Source organism: Cryptotermes secundus, unplaced genomic scaffold, assembly GCF_002891405.2.
Source record: "Cryptotermes secundus unplaced genomic scaffold, Csec_1.0 scaffold1244, whole genome shotgun sequence".
NCBI classification, from domain to species: domain Eukaryota; kingdom Metazoa; phylum Arthropoda; class Insecta; order Blattodea; family Kalotermitidae; genus Cryptotermes; species Cryptotermes secundus.
In genome coordinates, this window is record NW_019733849.1 from 577,968 (window position 1) to 603,505 (window position 25,538).

General features: G+C 39.9%; 1 protein-coding gene across 2 annotated transcripts in view; it reads left to right on the top strand.

The window, feature by feature from the left end:
• The window catches only part of LOC111868310 (ribosomal protein S6 kinase beta-1), a 41,217-nt gene extending 20,251 nt beyond the window's left edge, over positions 1–20,966 (top strand). For both annotated transcript variants that reach the window (XM_023858856.2, XM_023858855.2), the window contains 6 exons: positions 5,813–5,903; positions 9,988–10,104; positions 13,429–13,560; positions 16,892–16,999; positions 19,460–19,707; positions 20,874–20,966. In XM_023858856.2, coding sequence (XP_023714624.1) covers positions 5,813–5,903; positions 9,988–10,104; positions 13,429–13,560; positions 16,892–16,999; positions 19,460–19,707; position 20,874 — 697 coding nt within the window. In that variant the 3' untranslated portion in view covers positions 20,875–20,966. The remainder of the gene's footprint in view (positions 1–5,812; positions 5,904–9,987; positions 10,105–13,428; positions 13,561–16,891; positions 17,000–19,459; positions 19,708–20,873) is intronic.
• The last annotated feature ends 4,572 nt before the right edge of the window (positions 20,967–25,538 follow it).

A 25,538-nucleotide genomic window follows, 5' to 3' on the forward strand; every position in this document is an offset into this window, starting at 1 on the left:
CCATTCAGTCCAGAACCTTTTGTCTTCTCGTCTGTTGTCCAAAAACATAGAAATTAGAATATAACTATCTGTTTGCCTGTGGTTCTGTATGGGTGTGAAACTTGGTCTCTGACATTAAGTGAGGAACATAGACCGAGGGTGCTTGAGAACAGAGTGTTGAGGAAAATATTTGGACTGAAGAGGGATGAAGTGACAGGAGGTTGGAGAAAACTGCATAATGAGGAGTGTTATGCCTCAGGGTTAAGGCAAGAAGTTGTATTTTTAAAGTTATTATGTTTTTTTGGGTTAACTAGTTTAGGGAATTGAACTAGGGAAGTTTGGAAAAAACCTGGGCAAGAAAGGTTCAGTGAATGTAGAAATTTGCCGCGTTGCGTCTTACTGCTGACCAACACGGAAATCGCCACGCAGAAAGGACAAGTAGCCTAGAAGTTGCTGAATCAAGGAAGGTGGGTAAACTGGGAGACGCAACCCCCTTCCAGTAACCAGCCAATAGAAGAACACCACCCTGAGAGACAATTACGTCAGGCAGGGAGGAGCGAACCCCTGGAAGCTGATGAGTTAACAGGGAAACGAGTATAAAATGGCTAGGAGAAATTATAATAAAAATATTTTGATCAATAATTTGAGTAGAGTGCTGCCGGAGGCTATCCCCAAAATAGCGTTGAAAGTGTGTTGGCTGGGAACGATCTTCTGCATCCTGAACTCAAGTAAGTGGACCTACTAATTATAGCCATGGAACTTAAAGTGATATTAGTAAAGTGCAAACACCCCGAGGCTAGAAGCAAGAACGTAGAGCAAGAGTAGGATAGGAAAAACAACCTGTGAGTGCCAGGTATAGGAACCCGCAGCGGGTGAGAAAGGCTAAGGATGTTGGAGCCTAGTGTGTATTCATTTACCGACATGTGTAAATTATTGTTACCAACCAGAGTGTAATGTATAATTTGTATATAATGCCAGAGGGAAGAATAGAAAGTAGTAGGGAAGCTGTGTCACGTCAGTGAACCCCGTCCTACGGATGCCTCCCTCTCCCCCATTGTCCATCACCAGTCCAACCGCCCAAGGTGCATGGCGATCTCCAAGCCGACAAGGCAGTGAGTGAGAAGAATCCCCTAGCTTCCTAGCCCCCCCCCCTTACCAAAGGCAGTACAATGGGTGACAGCGGTGGTATGAGCCAACGCAGAGACAGCTGACGAAGAATTTAGCATTTTCTTTAACCACCCCTGTCACCGCGGTAGCACAGTGGTGACAGCGGTGGGATAACGAACCACCCCTGTCATTACAACAGTACAAGGAGCTTCATAATTTGTACACTTCTCCACGTATAATTAGAATGATCAAGTAAAGGAGGATGAGGTGGGCAGGTCACGTAGCACGAATGGGGGAGGCGAGGAATGTGTATAGGATATTGGTGGGAAATTCAGAAGGAAAGAGACCAAAGGGAAGACCAAAGCATAGGTGGGTGGACAGTATTAAAATGGATCTTAGAGAGATAGAATGGGATGGTATTGATTGGATAGATCTGGCTCGGGATAGGGACCGGTGGAGGGCTCTTGTGAACACAGTAATGAACCTTTGGGTTTGATAAAATGCTGGGAAATTCTTGAGTAGCTGCAGAATTGGCGGCTCCTCCAGAAGGGCTCAGCTCCATGAGTAAGTAAGTAAGTAATTCAAGAGCTGGGATAGTGTAGTCGGTATAATGATTAGCTACTTTGCTGGATGACTGAGGAGTCGGAGTTCGAGTCCCAGTAAGGTCATGAATTTTCTCGTACAGCAGTGTAACGCGAAATCTGTACATAAATACCTTACTACTTGACTGTTGCCATTTATAACTCCCAAACGTTTGCTCCATCCCATTTTCTATTACATTTCACCCTGTAATAAGCTTCAATGTTTTATTACATTTATTTTATGTCAGTATGGCTATGCACTGAACAGTGGGTTTGATTCCCGGCAGGGGAAGGATTTTTATCTTGTTCATAAGATCCTGACCAACTCTGGGATCCACCCAACCTCCTATCCAATGGGTACCTGGACTCTTTTCCCCAGGCGTAAAGCAGCAGGGTGTGAAGCTGACCACTCACCTCCAGCTAGTGCCTAGGTCAAGAAACTGTGGATCTGTGCATCCACTCCCCCATATGCCTTCATGGTGTAGTGCTTAATTAATTAAGCACAGGGACAACTTTACCTTTTTTTTTTTTTTCCATCAAGTTGGCCCAAGATGTAATGCTTCTTTATTTGGGATGTTCCCCTCCCTATTCATATCTTTGGAGGGCATTGACAGTTTTAATATGGGTCTTGTCCCAGTCAAATATCAGGGTAATATCTTGGAACAGACTTGGACTGCTTTCTCACTAATCCTCTCATGTAATTTTATACTAAATAACCTCCGCAATTACTGCATGATCATTGCCTATGATCTGTCCATCCATTTTAAGACTAGTCAGCCAGGCCATGAAGCTTTGTAATCTGATGTAGGTAACCGGGAAATTATCCCTGTGCTTAATTTATATGTTGATATCATAATGTGAATGGACACAGCATTGCTACGTAACTGACCGCTAAACCCCTTGCGACAGATTACATGCAAAGCAACAATGGTGGTTCAGCATTTTCTATGCAGTCGGTGTCATGACCGTTGCTATGTGATCACTAAGTAAACATGTTCCAACAATATAGGCTGTTTTCTGCATGGTCGGTGTGGACGCTATATAACGACAGTTAGAGACAGAACAGAGGAGAGTATTTGAGAGTGTTTGAGCGTGTTTAAGTAACAGCAACTTGAAGTTCGTAGAAGACCTGTGAAGATTTAAATTGTGATTTGAAGACCTTAAGTATGTGTAATGCTTGGAGTGATCTGAAGTGTTAGTTCCTGTGATTTCATTGCATTACCAGGAGAGGACTAGTGTCCATGTAACCATGAATTATGAGGTGTATGTACATCAGTGATAGCACTGTATTTGGAGTGTAATTAAGAAGAGTATGTAACCAAGCTGCTGATAAATCCAATCATCCGAACTAGAACCCATCATTTTGTCACACGTACCCCTCTACACATGACAATATAATTTGACAACTGCTGGATACCCACCTGTTTAGGGGATGTTAACTTTTTCACAGGTGTGAAATATCACTGGATGAAACTCATAATAGTCTGCAAGATGGACACTGTGATGGCCACTATGAGAATTTCAGGTTATTTTGAAAACTTTGAATTAACCCAGATACTGAGTAGATATATATAAACAGTATGTTGATGTGTTATAGACTGAGGGTGTTTGATAACAAGGTGCTGGGGAGAATATGTGGAAAAAAGAGAGATGAAGTGACAGGCTGGAGGAAACTGCGTAATGAGTAGCTTCATAACTTGTACTCTTCTCTAAGTATAATTAGTATGGTCAAGTGAAGGAGGATGAGGTGGACAAGGCATGTATTATTTATGGGGGAGAAAAGGAATGCGTATAGGATTTTGGTGGGAAGGCTAGAAGAAAAGAGACCACCATGAAGACCTAGACATAAGTAGGAGAATAATGTTAAGCTGGATCCTAGAGAGATAGGGTGGGGTGGTGTAGACTGGTTTGATTTGGCTCAGGATAGGGGCCTCTGGAGGGTTCTTGTGAAGATGGTAAAGAACCTTTGGGTTCCATAAAATGTTGGGAAGTTCTTGAGTAGATGTCCAACTGGCAGCTTCTCAAGAAGGACTCAGCTCCATGGAATTAGTTGGAGCTATGCTCATATGTTAAGCACCATGGCATGGGAGATTGGAGATACAACTCCATGCATTCTGTAGACAGAGGTGCCCCGGCTACTGTACCTCTTTGGTAAGTAACCAGCACCCATTGCATAGGAGGCTGGGTGAATGCACAGCTGGTCTTGACACTGCAGAGAAGAGAAAAATCTCTCACCCTTGTCAAGAATGATATCCTGATTCCTGAGTTGTTCAGCCTGTAGTGACACTGCCCTTTTTTTTTTCTTTTCATTTCTTTCAGAATAGAGTCTCATTTGGGCACCACTTTTTGTAACCACCCTTTTTCTCTCCTCTTCCTTCCACTTACTCCTTGTCTATGGTTGGGCACCATGTGATATAACCACCCAGGCCTTAACGAGCCTTGCTCTGACAAGAGAGGGTTTCTTGAAGAAGTCACCGGACCACACTTTACTAGTGTAACGATAAATTTATTTTTGACAGCACTACACGATATTATACAATATTCCTTCTAAGCTGATATTGGTTATAACCCCGATATAAACTTCTGAATTTAGGAGACCGTTTACTTAGTTACTCTGGTACACAACTGTACTGTTCACCACTAGTCATACACGACAGTAGTACTCAATACAATGTATACACTGAATACTATGAGTACACACTCTCTGAATGCTACACACACTCTGCTCTGTTGTCTGCAGCGCCATCTTAAATCAGCCTTTAAATACTCTCAAATGACATAATACTTCCAGAATCTTTCATATTGAGATTTTTTTTAAGCTTCCATACTGTTCTACAGTTGAGAATGTGGTGGAAGTTTCTTTAATACATATACTGCGCTGGCTATCAAAGATCTTTCTGATAGCTCTAATCCAAATATTCCTTGCCACAAATTCACAGAATTGTTACAGCAAAAGTGGGTATAAGTCACTTTTAGTACAAGATTTGTATTAAGTCCTGAGTACTAATGAAATTTAAATTTATATTGTGGCTAGTAATATTTAAGAATGAAGCTGGTAGGCAGTGATTAGTTACAGTAACATAGTCAGTATATTGACTGAGCTGCCCTAGCTCCCTGTGTTCATTGCCATGGAAACCTCAGATCTTACATTAATTCCTTTATTCTCTGTTTTTATCTTTAATTTAATTATAAATGTTCATTGCCATGGAAACCTCAGATCTTACATTAATTCCTTTATTCTCTGTTTTTATCTTTAATTTAATTATAAATTTGTTTGTTTCTTGTGTCTTTATTCACCAGTCTCTCCAGTGATTCATTTAAAAAACTTTTATTTTTACCATTTTTTGATCATGATCCATATTTTAGAGATGTGCTGTCTTACAATAGCTGCCTCTTCCTTGTTCCCTAAATGCCCAACCATATAATGAAAGTTAAAAGTATGGGTGATTTTAGTTTACCTCAGAAATGATGTTCATAGCTTGTACAGAAGTTCTGGGCTATATGAGACATTGGTTGTTTGACAAGAGTACAGAAAATTGTAAAGAACAAAAAGTTGATGCAGATCATATGTCTCTGATCTCAAGTGTCAGATTGTTTACCTAGGATTAACTGTTACAGTGCTACATTCTTTATGTGTCAGTAGTAAAAAGTTATGTTGCTGCCAGGATGTTATGTTTCCAGGGTATGGGGAAGTGGTAGCAAAGCAGAGTGTGGCCAGCTGTGTCAAAATGTTGCAAGTCCTCAAAACCAACATGTGTATGGAAAACCATATACATTTGTACGTCCATTGCGTTGAATGTTCTAACTGGAACCTCCTCTTCTACCATGAAGATGGAGGCAGTGTGTTCCTCTAGAATATGTCCGTCTGTCAGACTACATGGTGTCACATCACAGAAGATACTAATCTTTATCCATTTTCAGATATTTCAGGCAGGACTTCGATTTAATACAAAGCAGATGCAGTTCCATGGAAGCAGTCTGCCATTTGATCATAGATGGAATGGTTTTGGTTTGTATTTACAAAGACACAAAAGCCAGAGGGAAGGGGGGCTTTGTCCAGTCTACTGCTTCTTTTCCTTGTGGCCATTGTACATACTGTCTCCATGGCTGCTAAGCGCAGTAAGATACTTTGATGCTGATTGCAGGGCCCCAGAAATCCTTACTCGTAGTGGCCATGGAAAAGCAGTCGATTGGTGGTCACTAGGTGCCCTTATGTATGACATGCTAACGGGTGCGGTAAGTATCTGAACTTGTCTGGGAAAGAGAATTTTTTGTTCCTTAGTGATTTTGTATTGAGATGAAGCCAGTGTCAAGTGTGTGGAATTATTAAATAAATTGTAATAAACATTTCCAGAAACTGTCTTATCAACATTATAAGACCTATCACATCACTATTAAGTTCAAGAGCTCTATAAGATGATTTACCATGTGTTTTATGTGGGTGTGGAACATTACAGGTGTTCAGAAACAAAGTGCAATGGGGGATGTTTAAGCTAGCAGGAGATGAGTGCTGTGGAGAATTTTACATAATAGAAAATATTATTTATATACGTTAGAGTTGAAATTTTCGTAGCAGCGACTATCTTCTGGGATGTGACGCCATGAAGGGTGGTAGCAGTTTACCAACATTTTGGAGGAACGTACTGTCTCGTCTAGGGGATTGAAGAGTAAGTGAAGCAAGCAGCTCGCTCTTGCCATTAATCCATGAAGATGAAGGCAGTGCTTTCCTCTGAAATTTCAGTAAAGTTTTACCAGACCATACAGCATCACATCCAATTCATTATTTGTACAGTTCATGCATTGTTCAGTAGTATAAGCAGGGAAGTCACAAGAGCTGGGAATGTCATTCAGATGCATACATAAGAAATCTAGTTTAGAAGCCTCTTGGTTGCTTGAAAGGCTGAGAAGGAGGAAGAGAATATATGCTTGAATCATGTGCAAGTATGAGTATGAGGGGTGAGCCATAAAAACCGGCCCTCGCACTGCGACCTTCAATGATCTATTGTGCTTCTCCTTTGGATTAACCCTTTATTAATCCTTCACTTCAAATGAAATGTAGGACTTTATTTATGGGAGCGTCATAAAAGTCACTTGGTTCCATGAAGAACTGACTCAGATGGTGATATCTTAGGTAAGCTATAGCCTCACAATCACATAGGATGTGTATGGCTGATTCATCTTCTTGTAGGCACCTCTCACAAGTTGGGCTGCTTGTCACTCCCAGTTTGATAAGGTGCCCTTTTAGGTGGCAGTGTCCCACCCATATTAATTGATCTCCGTTTAATTTTAACAGGTCCCTCGTTCTTTTGGCGGAGGGTCCTGATATAAATCCTTTTGCCTGTTTGAATCCAATTGTGGATTACCAGTGTTTTTTTGTGATTTCTGTTAGCCCAGTCCCTGATCGCTTTCTTGGCAACTCCAATTGGGATGCCGCAAGCTGGTTCAGGTCCTCTGAACGGTTGTTCAGATCCTGTTCTTGCCAGCTGATCTGCGGTTTCATTCCCAACAATACCTTCATGGCCTGGCACCCATATCAGCTTAACTCTTATTATGTCTGGCCAGTTGTGTGAGGGATTGGTGGCAATCCCAAAGCAATTTTGAAGTGATTTGGTGTGTACCAAGTGCTTTGATTGCAGCTTGACTATCTGATAGAATATAGATATTCCTATTTTTGTAGTGTCTGTCTAAATTCTCGACTGCACATGCCTTAATGGCATACACTTCTGCCTGGAATACCGTTGTATACTGACCAAGGCTGAAACTGCGTTTCTGCCCTGTTCCATCACAATACACTCCAGCTCTAGTGCCTTTATTTGCCTTGGAACCATCTGTATACCAGATTAGTCCCCCGTTTCTATCGGGTTGAAACCCCTCTTTCCATTCACTTCTATCAGAAAATCTGACCTTGAAGGGTTTATCATAGACATGTTTCAGTATAATTTTATCAGATCCCATCTGTAGGATTGGTTCCTTTTTCATGTCCTGAATCATGTATGCATGTCCAAAACCTTTGGATTTAGGTCTCCATTGATCATTGCAAAGTAATCTGTAATTTCCTAACTTGTCGTCTGCTTCCATCTGTAGATGCAGTTGGGGGAGTTCTAGTAGGATTTCCATTGCAGCCGTTGGAGCTGTTCCCGTTGCTCTCGTAATTCCCAAGCAGGCTGTTCTTTGTGGTTTACTAAGTTCTGCCTGGCATGTTTTAAGTTTAACTCTAGGCCGCCATATAGTGGCAGCATATGTAATTATGGGTCTTAATACAGCAGTGTATATCCAATACACCACCTTTGGTTTCAGTCCCCAGGTTTTTCCAAACACCCCTCTGCATGTCCAGAAGGCATTATAGGCCTTGTTAATAGCCTTGTCCAGCTGTTTTTTCCATGTCAGTCCTTGTCTAATGTTATTCCAAGGTACTTGACTTCACTGGATAGCCGGATCACTTGACTGAAGAGGATTGGTTCCTTAAGCCCCTTGATATTTCTCCTCCTAGTAAAGGGTATAATTACCGTCTTGTTTGGATTGATAGACAAGTTTGTTCTTTCGCACCCCTGTTGAACTGTGCACAGGGCTGTTTGTAAGACCTCTGGCACAGTGTAAGGGAATTTCCCATTGATTAGGATTTCTGTATCGTCAGCATACCCTACTGTGAAATGACCTTTACTGTTGAGCTCCCAAAGAAGATCATCATCGACCAGGCTCCACAGAAGAAGGGAGAGAACACCTCCCTGCGGACACCCTCTCGCCGCAGAAATCTCAGGGTCTCTCCAGACAATGTAGCACTTATATTCTTGCTTTCCAGCATAGCACAGATCCATCTGCTTATTGCAGGCTCAATGCCATGCCTTTCAGCAGCCTGTTTTATTGTGTCAAAAGAGGTTCTGTCAAAGGCTCCCTCTATGTCAAGGAATGCTCCAACGGCAATATGCCTGTGTTCGATGGCATTTTCTATATGTGTTACCACATAATGCAGTGCGGTTTCAGTAGATTTACCTATTTGGTAAGCATGTTGTTTTTGGTGCAGAGAATGAATCTTCAATGCACCGTCCCTAATGTATCTATCTACTACTTTCTCAATCGTTTTCAAAAGGAAAGACAACAGGCTGATAGGATGATAAACCTTAGCCTCAGTATAATCAAGTTTCCCGGGCTTCAGTATAAATGTCACTTTGACTTGCCTCCAGGCCATAGGGATAAACCGATGCACCATGTAGGCCCTAAATATGCGGCATAGGTGTGGGACTAAATGTTCCAGCCCTTGCTGCCGAAGTGCTGGAACAATTTGATCTGTTCCAGCAGACCTAAATGGTTTGAAGGTACCTAACGCCCATCTAATTTTTGATTGATTGATTACCCGACCAGCCAGGTTCCAGTCTCCCCTGTTCGTTATGTGTCTACATATGCCCCGGTTCTGCTGGACCCGCCCATCACCTGTAACATCTGTCAGCTTTGAATCAGGGAAGTGAACTCTGAACAGTTCTTTCAGTGTTCCTTTCCCAGTTGGATATACTTACCATCAGGTAGCTTGATAGTACTGACCTTGCTGGTCGCCTTTTTGCTATGACCCTCATGAGTCTGGCACTGCCTGGTAAATCATTGATCTCCTGGCAGTACCTCCTCCATGAGGATCGTTTGGCATTCCTTATTTCTTTATTATAACAGGTGAGAGTTACATTGTAGGTATCCCACTGCCCTGTTCTTTTTGCTATATTAAATAGTTTTCTTTTTTTAGCTCTTAGCCCACTCAGCTTGTTATTCCACCAAGGTGCATTTCTTGGTAAGCGAGTGGTCTTGGCTGGACAAATATGATAATAGGATAAGATAATGGCCTGTTGCAACTGGTCAACAGATCAATCTATGTCCCTTATCGTGCGTATACTTCACGAAATAATCTCCAGATTCACCTTTAGGTCATCCTTGTATGACTCCCAATTGGTTCTCCTAGGATTCCTAAAGGTAACTTGTTTTGTTGTCATGTTACCTATTTGAAAGTATATGTATCTGTGGTTCGATAGAGATGGCTCGCCAGATACGTGCCAATTACTTACCACGTTTTCTATTTTCTCTGTTCCTATTGTCAAGTCAGTAACCTCCTTCCTCTTACAAACCACAAAGGTACGTTCATTACCATTATTTAGAATATTCAGGCTCGAACTCACCAGAAATTCCATAAGGCTTTCTCCCCTTGCATTGGCGCCAGTTATCCCCACAAAATGTGGTGTTCATATGAATCGTATGATTAACATAAATTTCAGGTCATATTGCATAATGATATAGCATGATAAAACACATTGTTGCTTACTCTTCATTCCATTTGTTGCAGCCACCATTTACTGCAGACAATAGAAAGAAGACAATAGAGAAGATACTGAAAGGAAGGTTGAACTTACCGCCATATCTCACACCAGACGCCCGGGATCTCATACGAAAGTTGCTAAAAGTGCGTACCAGTTCTATACAGTCATACTGTAATATAATGACAGTGTAGAAAATAAATGTAAGTGCTCTTTCAGACAGTTATTTGTGATATCAGAAAATGTATGAATTGCTATAATATTGTATCAAAATACTGCACTAAAATTTAAAGAAATTAATGTGACTAAAGCAATATTTATTCTTTTTGACATACAATGAAAAGTTGCAATAATGGACCTGTTAGGTTCACCATGTCTATCTGTGCACATGAAACAACTTGAGAACTGCTAAGTGGGTTTTCGTGAAATTTGATATTTGAGGGTTTTACTAAAACCTTGTTGCCATGTTTCAATTTTTGTTAAAACCAGACAATCATAAGGGATACTTTACATGAGGACATGTGCATTTATGGGCATATTTCAAGCATAATTCTCTAAATATTTATCACAGTGAAAAATGTTTCAAATGAAAGTTGTTAATAAAAATTAAATACATTTTAGATTGAGTACACTTTTCTTGTGAGTCATACAGTTTTGGGGTAATTGAGAAGGATTCTATCTGAACTGTTGCACTGTGAATGCATCTCCAAATGTGTATATTCAGCAATGAACAGTAATCTTCCACACACATGAAAACATCACTAAAGTCTTAAAATAATATGTGGAAACACCATCAAAGTATATGTAATGTATTTCCTTTCTTACTGATCAATGTAACATGCCAAGTAATTTCTACTAATAACAGCAAAAACTTACCAAAGAGATTAAAGGAGAGCTGTTGTAAAAATTGGCAAAAATAATCTGGATGAAATGAAAGATTTCACACATTAAGAACCCAGTGAACTTATAAAATGTACAGACAAATTCAAAACAACATAAAACTATGTGACACTTTGACCCTTTCACATTCAGCTTATTTTCCAAGTACCTGACCTAAAATACTCAGGCAAATTTGGCTAAATTTAAAACTCTTACTTCAAAAAATTGCCAAAAATACAATTTTGGGCAAAAACATATGAAAGAAACTACACTTATTCACTTTAAACAGCAGATTTAAACAAAATAAGCCTACAAGTGCTAAAACTACAAATAACTTGAAAAACTGAAAATTAAATATAGAAATTTAAAATTTACATAATTTAGGCAACAAATAAAATAGCCTTTTTGGTCGTCTTTTCTCGTCACCAAGTCTGTAAGAGAGAGAATATTTTTCTGTACATTTTGATATAAGTTTAATGCATGAAGAACTCTCTGGTCCGGAACTGCATCACATGTAAAACAATGCAGACATACCTTTTGCAGTTAGCACCTGTGTTTTAGTGAAGCATTCTCCATGCAGCCCCGTGTTGCATCTTGTGCATACTGTTCTGGCTTGTATCGATACCTTAAAATTGACTTACAGCACTAATGAGATGAAATAAGTCATATCTCATTAGTGTTGTAAGTCAGTTAAGGTATTGGTACAAGGAAACAAGAAGAGGTAAAGGTGATATATGTCAACAACTACAGGGTGTTTATTTTAAATATAGGTACAGTACTGTAATATAGCCACAGCTAAACTCATCCTGGACCATGGAATTACAGATTTGAGAGGTCCAACATATTTGAAAGAAGTCCAGCAACGTTCCCCCTAAACATCACTGGACTCCTACCATACTACACAGCGTCACATCCCAGAAGATAGCATTCTTCATGTTTACTTAGTTAGTTAGTTAGTTATTTAGAGAGGGTGGGTTTCCCCATGCACCGCGACCAGTTTGATCTATTGTGCTTCCCTCTATGATATTCTACCAGTCTCTATACCCTACTGATAAATGGTGCGTACCATCAGTCCCGCCGAGCAAGCGAGTTCGGCCACTTGCTTAGCGGTGTCTATAATGCTTCCCCCATCTATCAGAGGCCTTAGAGACTATTTTTGGGCGGGAAACGTCCTGGAATTTGGCTCAGTGATCCCCTTTGGGGATATGAGGTTCTTTTACGTGCCGTAAAGTTACGACACGGGACACACAACTTAAAGTCCCTCCCGGAGGACTTGTTCCCTGAATTTTTCCGCCCTTAAAAATTCAACGACCTCCGCTGGGTATTTGAATCCACGTACCATGAGTCATGAGTTGGGAATTCGTGTTTACTTAGTAATTTACCTCTTGTATATTGCAATAATAAGACCGAGTAATATGCTCACAGTTGATGGATGGGACTGTTGAGATTCTCAGACAGTCACTGACACTGCGCACTTGGCCTGCCTGTTCCTGTGATGCAGCCAGCTGCTCCCAGCAAGTCAGTTGAGGCCTCACTGTAATCGTCCATGGATTACTCCCTCAGTCAGCAGTTGTGCGAGCATGTTCTACTGACATAGGGATTCAGACATCATATAAGCTGTAAAGTGATGCGTAACAAGTAATTGTAAAAGTAAAGCTATCTTTCTAACAGCCCATAGACACCCATAGGGTTGTGAGACATTGAAGCTCCCACATTTTCTAGACACTTGGCTCACAGATGGCAGTAGGTTGTCAGCCTTACATGCTGATCTCACTTTTTCCCAGGAAGATTCCTAATACTCATTTCTGTTAGAGGCTGGGTCAACCCCAGGACCATAGTGTGGCTAGAAGGATCAGATCAATTGAAAAATCCAATGACCTCATCAGGAATTGAACCCATGACCTTTGGGCTTGTAGTCTTGTTGCCTCAACCAACTACACTGCCATGTGCTCCAACACGTAATTCTGCACATGTGAATGTAATAAGCCAGCGGCTAGAATCCAGTAGGATGAATGTAATAGTAATGGATAACAGTTTTAATCTTTGACACATAAACAAAATTGTGACATACCATGCACTGGACTTGACTGAAATAAAGCTGAATGTTTGTAGGATGCCCCACCAATGGTGTCTCCACCTTATTGTGGTGTTGGGGTTTGAGAGACCCTGAGAGTTACGCTGGCAGTGGTGTGGCTACTGGTAGTGTCACTCATACCAGAGAGGTGAAGGGGTAGGAGGCAAATGAAGAGGGATAACCTGGTCCTCCAGGTTGAGAGTTTGGCTTGAGGCTAACAGCCTCACACCGTAAAAACTGAATTGTTCAGAAACCAGATAATCAGCCTCAGACTCAGGTTGAGATGGTGGTAGGATGTACATGATGATCTCTGTAAAATGAAAGTAGAAGGATGAAGAATAGAGAAGAATGGAGGCAGATTGTTCAGGAGGGCAAAGCTCACCCTGAGCTGCAGTGCTGAGGGGAAGGAGGGAAGGAGTGAAGGATGCAGTGCTAAAGCCCAACACATAACTGTGGAAAATGTTACCCCCCCCCTCTCCTTCCCTCACAAGTTGACATGAGGAATGATTTGTTTCAGAGACAGGTGATCCAGAGGCTAGGCTCAGGTCCTAGTGATGGAGAAGCTATCAAAGTTCATCCCTTCTTCAAGCTCATAAATTGGGCTGACGTCTTAGGTAGAAAGTTAGAACCACCATTCAAGCCTGCATTGGTATGTACATTGATACAAGCTTCTTTATAAAATATGCCACTCTTCTGCAAATATAAATTTGATAACATTTGACTTTGTTGTAATAAGTGATATTCTGTAACTGTGGTGTGATGTGTTTGTCTTAGAGGTGTAAGTCATTTTGTACCATCATGTAACGATTTTTCACAGATTACAAAAATTTAAAAATGCAGTTTCTCTTATCTACAAGGTGGTTCAAATATGACCGGGACTGATTTTTTTTTAAACCATAATTGCCAAACACTTACTTACACATGTCAGTCTTCAACGTACTCCCCTCCAGAGTCAACACATTTTTTCCAATGTTCTGGAAGCATCCTGATGTCCTTTCCAAAAAAGGCTTGTGGTTGGTGGCGTATCCACTCCCGAACAGTCTGGATGACAGCGTCATTGTCCACAAACCACATGCCTTGCAAGTCTGATTTGAGCCTTCCAAACAGGTAGAAATCACTTGGGGCCAAATCAGGACTGTGTGAGAAGGTTCCATTTCAATTTCCGGAGGGTTTCCATTGTTGTTTTGTCCGTATGGGGGCATGCATTGTCTTGAAGGAAGGCTACCTGCTTTCTACCTGTCTTCCCCTTGGATCGGACCTTTTCCTTCATGCCTGTTGCCAGGAGGTCTGTGTAATAAGCTGCATTGACCGCATTTTTATATGCATTTTGAGTTGGCCAGACTTTATGTATGAAGTTTTTGGCCCTGGTATTGTCACATGGAGTCTCACTTTGAGTTCCAACATCCTAACACAACAACCAGTGAGAAATTCCTTATGGCTTCATGACAGGAAGGGAGCTGGTGTTCTATGAAATACTTTCTCATGTAGCTTGTTAGAGGGTGTCTTGTATGGGTGGTTGAAGTTCCTGTGAGCATAATAGCCCCTCTCAATGCCACATTGCCAAGCCAAAGATGTCCATCTCAGGTAGCTGCCATGATTCTCAGAGCTTATATGCAGCAGTTGCAAGGTTATGAGGTTTATCTTCCATTAAGCATACATTTTATTCAGAGTTTGTGAAAGCACCCAGACGTTGGTTTTCCCATCTGTGCAAGATTTTCAGTTTCTGTTTGAAATTTAAGAAGAATCTTTCGTGATGTTATGCACTCTTGACGCTTTTCCATTACAGTAAGTTGCACTTGACTGTGAGCAACAAGGTCTTAGAGGAATAAAAAGTGATGTTAGCTACAGAATTTGTTTCCTACCCTGACATCAAACTCTTTTCCCCATAAAGGAGTTAACTTCAAAGGGTTGAAACCCATGTGCCTGGCTGCATCAGGGTAGCGGGGTAAAAGCAGACGTAGATACAAAAGTAGTGACTGCAGTAGGATTGTAGTTATATTTAAGACCTATATTAGTATATCACAGGAAATGGTGGCATCAGTGTGATCTGGTCATTGTTAGGCCGCGTTGCTAGCATGATAGGAATCATCATCATAAAAGTCCACTTGCAGAAAATACGTACATGATGGTAAAATAGTTACTATAGGATTCTGACGATGGTGTATAACACACTGATATGTTGGGATTTTGGACTTTATCCATCGTCCTGGTTTTTAAGATAACAAATAAAAACACGACGTTTCGGAAACTGGATCTGTTTCCGTCCTCAGGTGAAGGAAAACACCTATTCAGTTGGGTCCCTTAGAAAGATCCAGTTTCCGAAACGTCGTGTTTTTATTTGTTATCTTAAAAACCAGGACGATGGATAAAGTCCAAAATCCCAACATATCAATGATGGTAAAAGTGTATATCATTTTTAGATTCAGCATTCTGCAGTTACTAGAAAATTATTCTTATTCTAGAGACAACATATTCATTGCAGACCAGTGTTATTATACACTCTTTGTATGGAGTGCATGAACTGAACCTCTTTTTTGGAGAGATCATGTTATTAGCATATTTTGATGGAGTTTTATATCAGAGAGTTTATACTTAGACAAAAGTTTTGTCAGAATGCTCTTCAAGCACATCTGACACTGCATTCATGGTGTGTGACCAAGCCCCGTATTGTCAAAAAACAAATTTTGTCTGAAATTAGCACCCGTTCCCTGAAGAAATGGAATAAATTCTTGAAGAACATGGGCGTAATGATAAGGAGTCACATTATCATTGAAGAAATTGACATGGCCATACCATATGTTTACAGAGCAGATCACACTGCACGTTGTTCTGGGTGAAACAGTGTCTTCATTACAGTATAGAGGTGCTCACTGCCCCACACATGCACCTGTATTCCACGTGTTTACTTACCCATTCAGATGAATATTTCAGGGTACTCCTGGATTATCCTAAAAAGAAAGCAACTTTAAATCACTACAGAAGTTACCTCTCCTGGCTCTATCAGCCCCATGAAAGGCTTGCTGCATTTGAATTTTGTACAGAAACAGTTACACATCTTCTCAAATTGCCCTGTATCTTGATGCTCCAAAGTTGAATTGTTGAGAAGGAGATTTTACAGATTTCCTGGGACTCAGCGCCAACACATGCTCAATACATTGAATGTTTTCTGATGTTATGAGAGATTTTTTTCTTGCCGGCATCACCCTTCTTATTGTCTATTATGCTACCAGTCATTCCAAACTTGTTAACTTTTCTGTTTATTGCCGTCCTGCTTAAAGCTTTCCTGCACTCAGATTTCACTTGGAATTCACTTTGAGTTTTCTGTTACATTTGTGACGTGAAAATTTGTATCAGCTAAGAAATGGCATTATGTCCTGGTTAAATTTTATTGTGATTAATATTTTTTTGCCAGCACTTGGTCTTCAGGTTAACCACATGGGAAACATAATATCATCCTAAATCATGCTGAAAGCAAAATATCAACAAATGAATGAAAAGCGATGAACCAGAAATCCAGACATGGCTGGGAACTATAAACTAAAAGATATTATATTAGATATAAAATAGCATATAAATGAAAGTAGGCATCATTCTAGTACGTTCATTACATCACTACTGTTATTTGTTATGTCATCTTAAATCAGTCATAGTAGTGTCTAATGTCATAGTGTTGCATTAAAGTCCTCTCGGGTGATCAGCTACATCAGTATGAGGCCAGTGTCCAGTGTTAGGAGACTATCCGTCTCCATTATCAGCAGTCCACATGATGGGTGTCACATCTGCATGTTGCATTTATGCCCACGGAGTAGGCAAGTACAGTATGTGGACATGACATTTCCACATCAACCCCTGATGATGGAAATGGAGACAGTCTCCAAAACACTGGATTGTAACTCCATATTGATGCAGCTGATTGGTGCTCACCAGTTGCTGCCAGTCACTGTTCATCTTTCAGATCAAGTCTCTATGTTGTCTTGCAGGCAGGAGAGGATGATGTTTCACAGTTTGATACCAAATTCACAAAGCAAACTCCAATAGACTCTCCAGATGAATCAACTCTCAGTGAAAGTGCAAATCTTGTGTTCCAGGTAATGTATATACTTTATTATGTATAGCAGTATTAATCCTTGCACTGCTAAGCCCAACTGTAGAACCACCTGGTAGAAATGAAATGCTGATATTTATTTTGAGCCATGAGTGTCTGTGAGGATTTATATTTTGTGTGATGGGACCACCTCTGTGGTGTAGTGGTCAAAGTTCCTACCTACATATCCAGAAGTCTGGGTTAAATTCCCAGCGCTACCAGATTTTCTAAAAAGTAGTTGATCTGGAACGGGGTCCACTCAGCCTTGTGTTGATAATTGAGGAGCTATTTCAAGGAAATAGTGGCTTCAGTCTAGAAGACCGAAATTAACGCCATGGGGATTCATTGCGCTGACCACGTGGCACCCTCTATCCGTTAAAGTTGGCTTTAACTTCACTGACAAGTGGCGGTCACTCAGTCGGTATAGTTCACTTGCAGACTCAAGGCATGGAGTTTGTTTGTAGTTTGTGATAAAGATTAATGAACTTAATTTGAAACTATATGTTGCGTGATGGGACCACCTCTGTGGTGTAGTGGTCAAAGTTCCTGCCTACAGATGCAGAGGTCTGGGTTCAATTCCTGGCACTTCCAGAATTTCTGAGAAGTAGTTGGCCTGGAACGGGGTCCACTCAGCCATGTGAGGATAATTGAGGAGTTGTTTCAAGGAAATAGTGGCTTTGGTCTAGAAAACCGAAATTAACGGCCATTGGGATTCGTTGTGGTGAGCACGCGACATCCTCTCTCTGTCAGCTAAAGTTGGCACTAACTTCGCCGACAAACAGCGGTAACTTGATCGCTGTAGTTCACTTGCAGACTGAAGGCATGGTGTTTGATTGTTGTTTGTGATAAAGGTTAATGAACTTAATTTGAAACTAAAGGGCGTTAATCATTGAGGAAACCTGGCCACAGCGCTAAGTGGCCACAACATTCCTCACAGATTGCTTCTGTAACTGGCGATAGCAGAATGAGTAATTAGCGCTTAACAAACGTGCGCACTCTCACTAGGGTAGAGTGGATGGAATGTTTCTCTGCAACTACTGTGCCACTCCCCCCCACTAGTGAGGGTGCAGTTGTGTCACTGATTCCCTCACATCAGTTTCTGTACATGCACACATTTGTAGGAATACTGTAAAAATGTAACACACACTTACCGTGCTTTATAACAGGTGTTGGAAGTGACCCCCTTCTACTTGCAAACATGCCTCGCATCGCATAAATAAATTATGCAACACTTTCTGAAGTTGGTCCACAGTAACTGAAACAATTAGGTGTGTTATTTCATTCTGCAGAGCTTCAGTGGTGCAAGGATTATTCTTGTAGACTTCTCCCTTTAGGTTTTCCCAAAGATAAAAATTGCAAAATCTGAGATCTGGGGATCTGGGAGGCCACAGTTTCCTACTGATTACTTTGTCTTCGAACACTTCCCATATTGCGACCATGGATGTATTAACTGTATGTGCTGTAGCGTTGTCTTGCTGAAAATATCCATATTGTCTTTCCTCTGCAGTCAGCTGATTGAAGAATGGAGCCCCAGTACCCATTGTTAGGAGGTGGGTGGACCCCAGAGCCGATCTGGATGACATGGAGAAATGAAAATTCTTTACCCTACTAGGGCTTAAACTCTGACCTCTCTGTTGTCCAGCCCATAGCCAGTTGGTATAGCAACTGGCTCTATATATACACAGTAAATGCTTGATAATCAGGTTACAGTTAATCCTAATGCCGAATAACCCAGATCAAAATATGGATAATAAAAATTGCTGATCACAATTGAGTACATATCAGACACATTGCATTTAGAAAGACAGATGAGTCATTTACCTGTTCAGACAAAAGTTGACAATTTCTTCAAACCTGCATTGTTACTGCCAGAAAAAAGTACAACTTCTGAATCTTCTGTTGATGAATAAATGTATTGTCTTTTTATAGTTTTTAAATAAAGGGTCAACAATGATATTTTGTTATTTTATTTTCATCAGCACTGCTTATTAAATTCTCCTTTTATTTATGTTCTACGTAGTTTGTCTTTTGGGGTTATCTTTTGCTTCTCTAATCTGGATTGTAACTTAATCTGGATGACCTCAGCCTCTTCAAGCAAATGCCAGGATAGTGCCTGTGACCACATCCTTTCCAATTCATCGTTCATTGATCGTCCTACGTTTGAGTCTTTATTTTAAAACTATACATCATTCATTCTTTTTATATATACATATCAGTTGAGTTTGTTATTCGGGGTTAATCTCTGAATACTTAGCTACGTTCGTAAATTTGCGAGCCCCATATATTTCACATGTTGATGCTTGATAATCGATTTCAAGAACTAAGTTTAATTATAAATTTTCTTGTAGCCAGAAGTTACAAATCAGTTATCAGTAAATCCTAATGTAGCAATAAATTTTTATGTTCTGGATATTGGGTACAATTACATTTGTTCTGCTATTGTTATTCCTGGGTTTTGTTTCAGGGCTTCACGTATGTGGCTCCGTCAGTGTTAGAGGAGATGTACAAACCTCCACGTATAGTGAAAGCTCGCTCCCCACGAAAATCGGCTTACCCCACACCTGCAACGGCTCTGCGTAATCCGTTTAGTCCTCGGCATCACCTCTCACCTGCTTCTGGCTTTACATTTGGAAGCCACAACTTGGGGTCACCACTTGACAGTGCCAGCTGTCAAGAAGAAATGATGGAAATTCAGGGCCTACCTCATGTATAGTGAGTTTCAATTTGTTTGGTACATACAGCTGGGGTGGAGTAGTTTTACTATGTGGCAGTATGAAAATTTACTTGGGGATATATGCGTTTAGATTACCGATTTGTCCACTGAACTCTGGATATACTGGTCAAGTAACTTTGGGCTTCAATGTTAGTTACTCTTTAATTTAAAGAAATACTAATGTAGTGCCTGTTTAGGATTCAGGGGGATCTTGTCACTTGTTGCATAAACTTTCATACTGTTAACTTACGCTGCTTTCTCAAGTATTCATTTCCAGCCCTACATGTTACTGTGTGATACATCAAGGCTGACGTTTCTGCTACCTCCCACAAATGACATGCACAAACAGTTAGCTGTAAACCATCTCCTTTATATAGTAATGGTGTAGAAGATGAATGCATATAGGATATTGATGGGAAAACCTGGAGGAAACAGGGCACTCGGAAGACTGAGATGTAGGTGAGCGGACAATATTGAAACGAATCTTAGAGAGACAGGATTGGGTGGTGTCGACCGAATCACTCTAGCTCAGGATAGGAAGGGGGGGGGGGAGGAAGTGAACCTTTGGATTCCATAAAATGCTGGGAAGTTCTTGAGTAGCTGCACATTTGGTGGCTTTGCAAGAAGAGCTCAGCTTCATGAAGTTATTCAGTTATTTATATATATATATATATATATAGACACACACATCTGTATATGTACGTGTATGTACATACTTTGATACAGAGAATATGTAAAGGGGTAAAATTTTTCTCTTGTTGTGTCTGTTACATGCGTGTAATGTGGGAAATATTTTCAACGGGAAACATTTTAGAGAGGTAGACTGTACGTAAAACATGGAAAATATTTATTTTTAATGTTTCCCTAAGTCGTGTGTTTTTAAAGGGTTTCACTGTACATTCATTGTTTTCAGAATGTTGCTCTAGTGAATCTTTTCAAAATATATATGGATTTTGTAGCTACAGTGTGTTGTTTTGCAAGTTTAGGCCCATTTGGGAACATCAGATGCTCCTCATATCATGTTGGGTCAACCCCTAACACATATGTTTAGTTTGTGGTTATTGTGAGCTTTTGCTTTGTGTGCTGTGATATCACATGAGACTAATCATGCCCCTTCCAAGAAATATGAAAATGTGACTAATTGTGTTGGTAATTCTCTCTGCAGGCGTAGGTTTGAGTGTAGACGCAACAATTTGAAGAAGACATTATGTTTGAACATGTGGTTTTGTTGTGCAGAGCTTCAGTCTTTTTTTTTTTTTTTTTTTATTTANACCAAATACAGCTGATGGAGTGCTGCAGCTTAAGTGATGAGGACAAGAGGTGTAGGAGTAACCAGCCAACCAAAAAGTGTTCAGAAATTCAATATAGAAGGTTCTTCTGTGGCCTAACTCAAAACCCAACCACCTGCATTTTGATTACTGATGTACTCACTCCATGGTGCTACTTGATGACACATTGCAGCATTATTCTGTATGTGTGCCATGCTCCATGGCCTAGTCTGGATCCTTGGAGTCTTACTGGTACATGCAGGGATAGAGACAGACAGTGGAAGGAATGTGGCCATGAAATTCATCTCCTGTTACCAGTTTTTTTTAAGCCACCCTGCTTCACCCTGCTGAATTGGTGGCTTGATATGCTTTGTTGTTCATGAGCTAGTATCATGCTTTGGTTGGTCATGTTCAGTTAGTACCATCTGCTAGTTCCATTGTGTTATGATGGGAAAATTGTCATCCAGGCAGTAAATTTCACCTGCATCATTTGACTGATGCACCACTACTTGTCTGCCGGCTGACTTTCCCCTCACTGACAATTCCTCACCAGCTTGATGGATGTGGTTTTCTTTTTATGTCACCTCCATGGTTGGCTTGGGTATCAAGATATATAGTCATTTACCAGCTGTGCTGGACCAACCACAACATGCTGCAGGGAATGTATAGAATGAAGATTACAAGTTCTTACATTGACGCCAAGTAATATAATCACTGGGTCTGATTGCCACCTTGTGGTGACATTTGTTACTTTCAAACGAGTTGGGAGACAGAATCAATCCAAGTTTTGTGAAGATTTTACTAGGATAATTGTATAGTAAATTAATTTCTGTACAGCATATCATGTGAATGGATGATGATTGTAAGATTGGTGATTACTGTGTGTGGGTGTGACAGCCTTATATTCTTTTTTATATACGTATTTTTATCTTGCATAGACCCATAAGAATGATACTGAAAATCATATTGCGGAATTGTGTAATAATTTTTGGATACTGAGATTTAAGTAAGTGCTGCAGTCGATATAAATTGTTGCAAAGATACAGTACAGGCACTTCTTGATTTATGTGAAGGTTGTGTTCCAAAAAGAATTGCAGAGTACAAAATCACTTAAACTGATTGTAATTTCTTTTCCTTCTCTCTTCTGTTATTCCTCTGCCATCAGATCAGTCTAAATTATTTGAGCGCATTGAAATTAAATGTAATTTCATTAACTTGCACAAAAAGAGAAGAACCTGTATACTGTGGAAAAAATTAACTTATTAATTAATAATCAATTCATGAGTCATTGTGGTTATAATACTGCTAATAAATTCCAAGTAGAATTAAGAAAGAATGAGGACACAGAGGCACTGAGGTTCGTGGGACTAACAGAATGTCCAGACAGGGTATTAACCCAAATAAATTCCTTTGACAGTCTAGGTGCAGGGCTTTGCATTTGCATTGGCATATGTCTCCGATGTTGGTTGAACTGAAGCTCCTACTATGGTATATTGGAACTAAATGCTACAATCCTTTTGTTGTATTTTGTACTAAAAGTTTGAAGTTTTCATCAAGAGAATGTCATATTGTGCCAACTATGTGTTATTGGTTCCCTTTATGTCGCATGCCTGAAAATGACTAGCACACCAATGGACATGTAATACCATCTAGAAATCTGTATTTCTTTTATTCTAAATATGTTAAAAATTTTTGTTACAATTTCAGAGTATTGTGGGTTATAATGCCATGTAATTCATAGGGAGCCTGGCATTTCGGAGGAACATATCACCTCCATTCTTAGGATTCTAGAGTAATCCTGAAGACTAAACTTCTAAGTTACCATTGTGAAAATCTCAAATCCAGCTGTTAAAATCTGATCAACTTTTGAAGCTCTGGTTAATGTAGAAACCTGACATGGCACTGTCTGCAGTTTAGAAACCCCAGATATGAAAGGGTCAGTGTTATTGCCATAGAAAGCTCACGTCATATTACCTTATTCTGACACTTTTATTCAGGAGTGAAGCCATGCATTCATTAGTTTTTGTTGCCCAGCATTTATTCCATGTGTTTGTTTATGTACTCGAAACAGTTTGTATCATGACCTGTAAACCAACCAGTTACAGATGGGCAATATAGAATTAAAACAATCTGACACATTTTTGTTAAGGGGCAGAATTACATTATTATCACTAATGTCCAGAGATCATTTGAATTAATGTTCAGCTAGGTTACAGATAATTTTATTGTACCCTTTCATATGTTCAGTCTTTCTGATGAATCTTTTATCAGTTCACATGAGAGCCTTACATACATTTCTAAATTCTGTACTTCACGTGTTTGTTACTATGTGAATGTTTAAGGACATATTTTTGGCAGTTTTTGTATTTTAAACATGAAACTTCTTGTGTTGTTGACCGGCCTGTACACAGTATTAGCCAAACTGTAGCTAGTGTTTTTAAACATTTTAAGTGCTAAAATTTCATTCCTAGTTTTCAGAGTAGAAGCTGGGTGGGTCTTTACCGCCAAAGCCTCCGTACACTTTGATATATGATTCTTAGACTCACCTCCATTATAAAGGTACAGAATGAACCTGGAAGGATTTCTGCATGTTAATATTTTTTGGAATATTGTTTATAATTTTGATCACTTTGTAATTATGACAGAGTTATGGTTTGAAAGACTGTATTTGCTTTCATTATAATATCTTAAATTTTGATACTCAGTGAATTTGGTGATTGATAAATATTCAGTCACAATATGTCTGTGTCCGCCATACTTTGGAACACATTGAAGATTACCGTCTTATGGGATGTGCTGGTTTGAAGATTGTTGTCAGTGTTTCAGAGAAAGATGCTACCTCCATCTTCAAGGTAGAAGAGTAAACTAAACATGAAAGATGATACAGATATAGGGAGAGAGAGGGCTGGTTGCTCTGCAGCAACAGGTTCCTTCTGTATTGTGGTCATGATGTACATGGTGTCATCCCAGAGGATAGTAATATTCTTGGTCACTGCCATGAGAGACTCAGTTTGCATGAAAACACATTTGTGATGTTTAATGTATCATCATCATGCATCCATGATTCCACTGCAGTCCTCTTATGAAAGCCTCCTCTCAGTATCATGTAAACATCCCTGTTATATCTGCATCTGCCATTTCCTTTTTCTCTGTTCATTTACTGACTACACATTGTCCTTCGTCTCTATAATTGGTTCTTATTCATCTCCATTTTCACTCTAGGCTTCATTTCACCAGTTTTGCTTTCTTATGGCCAATATCTTGATTTCAAAAGTTCTGTTTTTGGGATATAATCATGTGTAGTCCATTGAATATCAGCCACGTTTTGGAGGACAGGTTGCCTCCATCTTCAGGGTCTTTCTTGGCCTATTTAACACTGAAGATGAAGACTACATATCCCTCTGAAATTCTGGTTGAGTCTCAGCGGACTACATGGCATTATATCCCAGAGGATGGGATCTTCATAACCACCACTGTGAGAACCTCAAATTCTATATGGATACAATGAAGTCTTTACGATTGATCACCTGTGTCAGTGCCTGATGTATCATAGACTGTACCTGTCTCCAAAGGACTTAAAAGCACATTGTAAATAGGACCAGCAGCTAGGAACAGGAATTCAGATGACTGACTGACTGCTTCTCTCATGGTCAGCACTGAGATAGAACATCACTGAGCATCTAACTCTGCCCACCATTCTGCTCGCAGTGTGGACTGGGTTGTGCAACACGTACATGTATAAATATAGATTGCAAACACAACGCTCATCACATCAACCACTGATGATGGAGACAGAGACACTTTTTGAAACATCAAACACCAACTCAACACTGACATGGCTGATCACCGAAGAAGACTTCATTCCTTACCTTTGCATCTTTAAAGCTGCTTCCTTTGATATGTTTGATGTCTAATATACCTTTAATCTCCTCTGACATTACTTCATTTCCGAATGATATTTCTTTAAGAATCTGATAAAATTTCAAGGATCCGTGGTTTGTTTCGTAACAGCCAAACACAATATAACTGGGCAGAATGTTTACACATATTGAACAAATATGATGTCTTAAATTTTTCACTCCTTGAATTGAATTTTAAAATTGTTGACTTTTAGTTGACATAGCTTGAATATGGGGACTGTGTGAAGGAAATCCCTGGTAAATTGTACTCTTTGGCCTCTCTTCTGACTTTTCACAGCTGCTGTATAATGCAGAGATATTCCTATGTACTGAATGTCTGGAGGAGTGGCTTTTCTTACGCTGAATCGAGGTTTTCATTAAATAAGAGTTATGTAAAATTAACTTCCTTTTTAAGGTTTACTGTGTATGATTATGATAAAGTACTTTGTTTACATAAGTAGTTAAAGACACTGTTTCTTCACAAATAAGTGTGATTACATGATCAAGAATATCAAATTCATTTCTGAAATAATTAATGGAACCTCAGTCAGGAATCAAAATAGCTGTGATACTGTAAATGTCGTGACTTTTGTGCTTGATCAGTATGTGATGTCACTTAACCAAAAGTTGTGGTTGTGTGATGATGATTTTCAGTAGATGCAG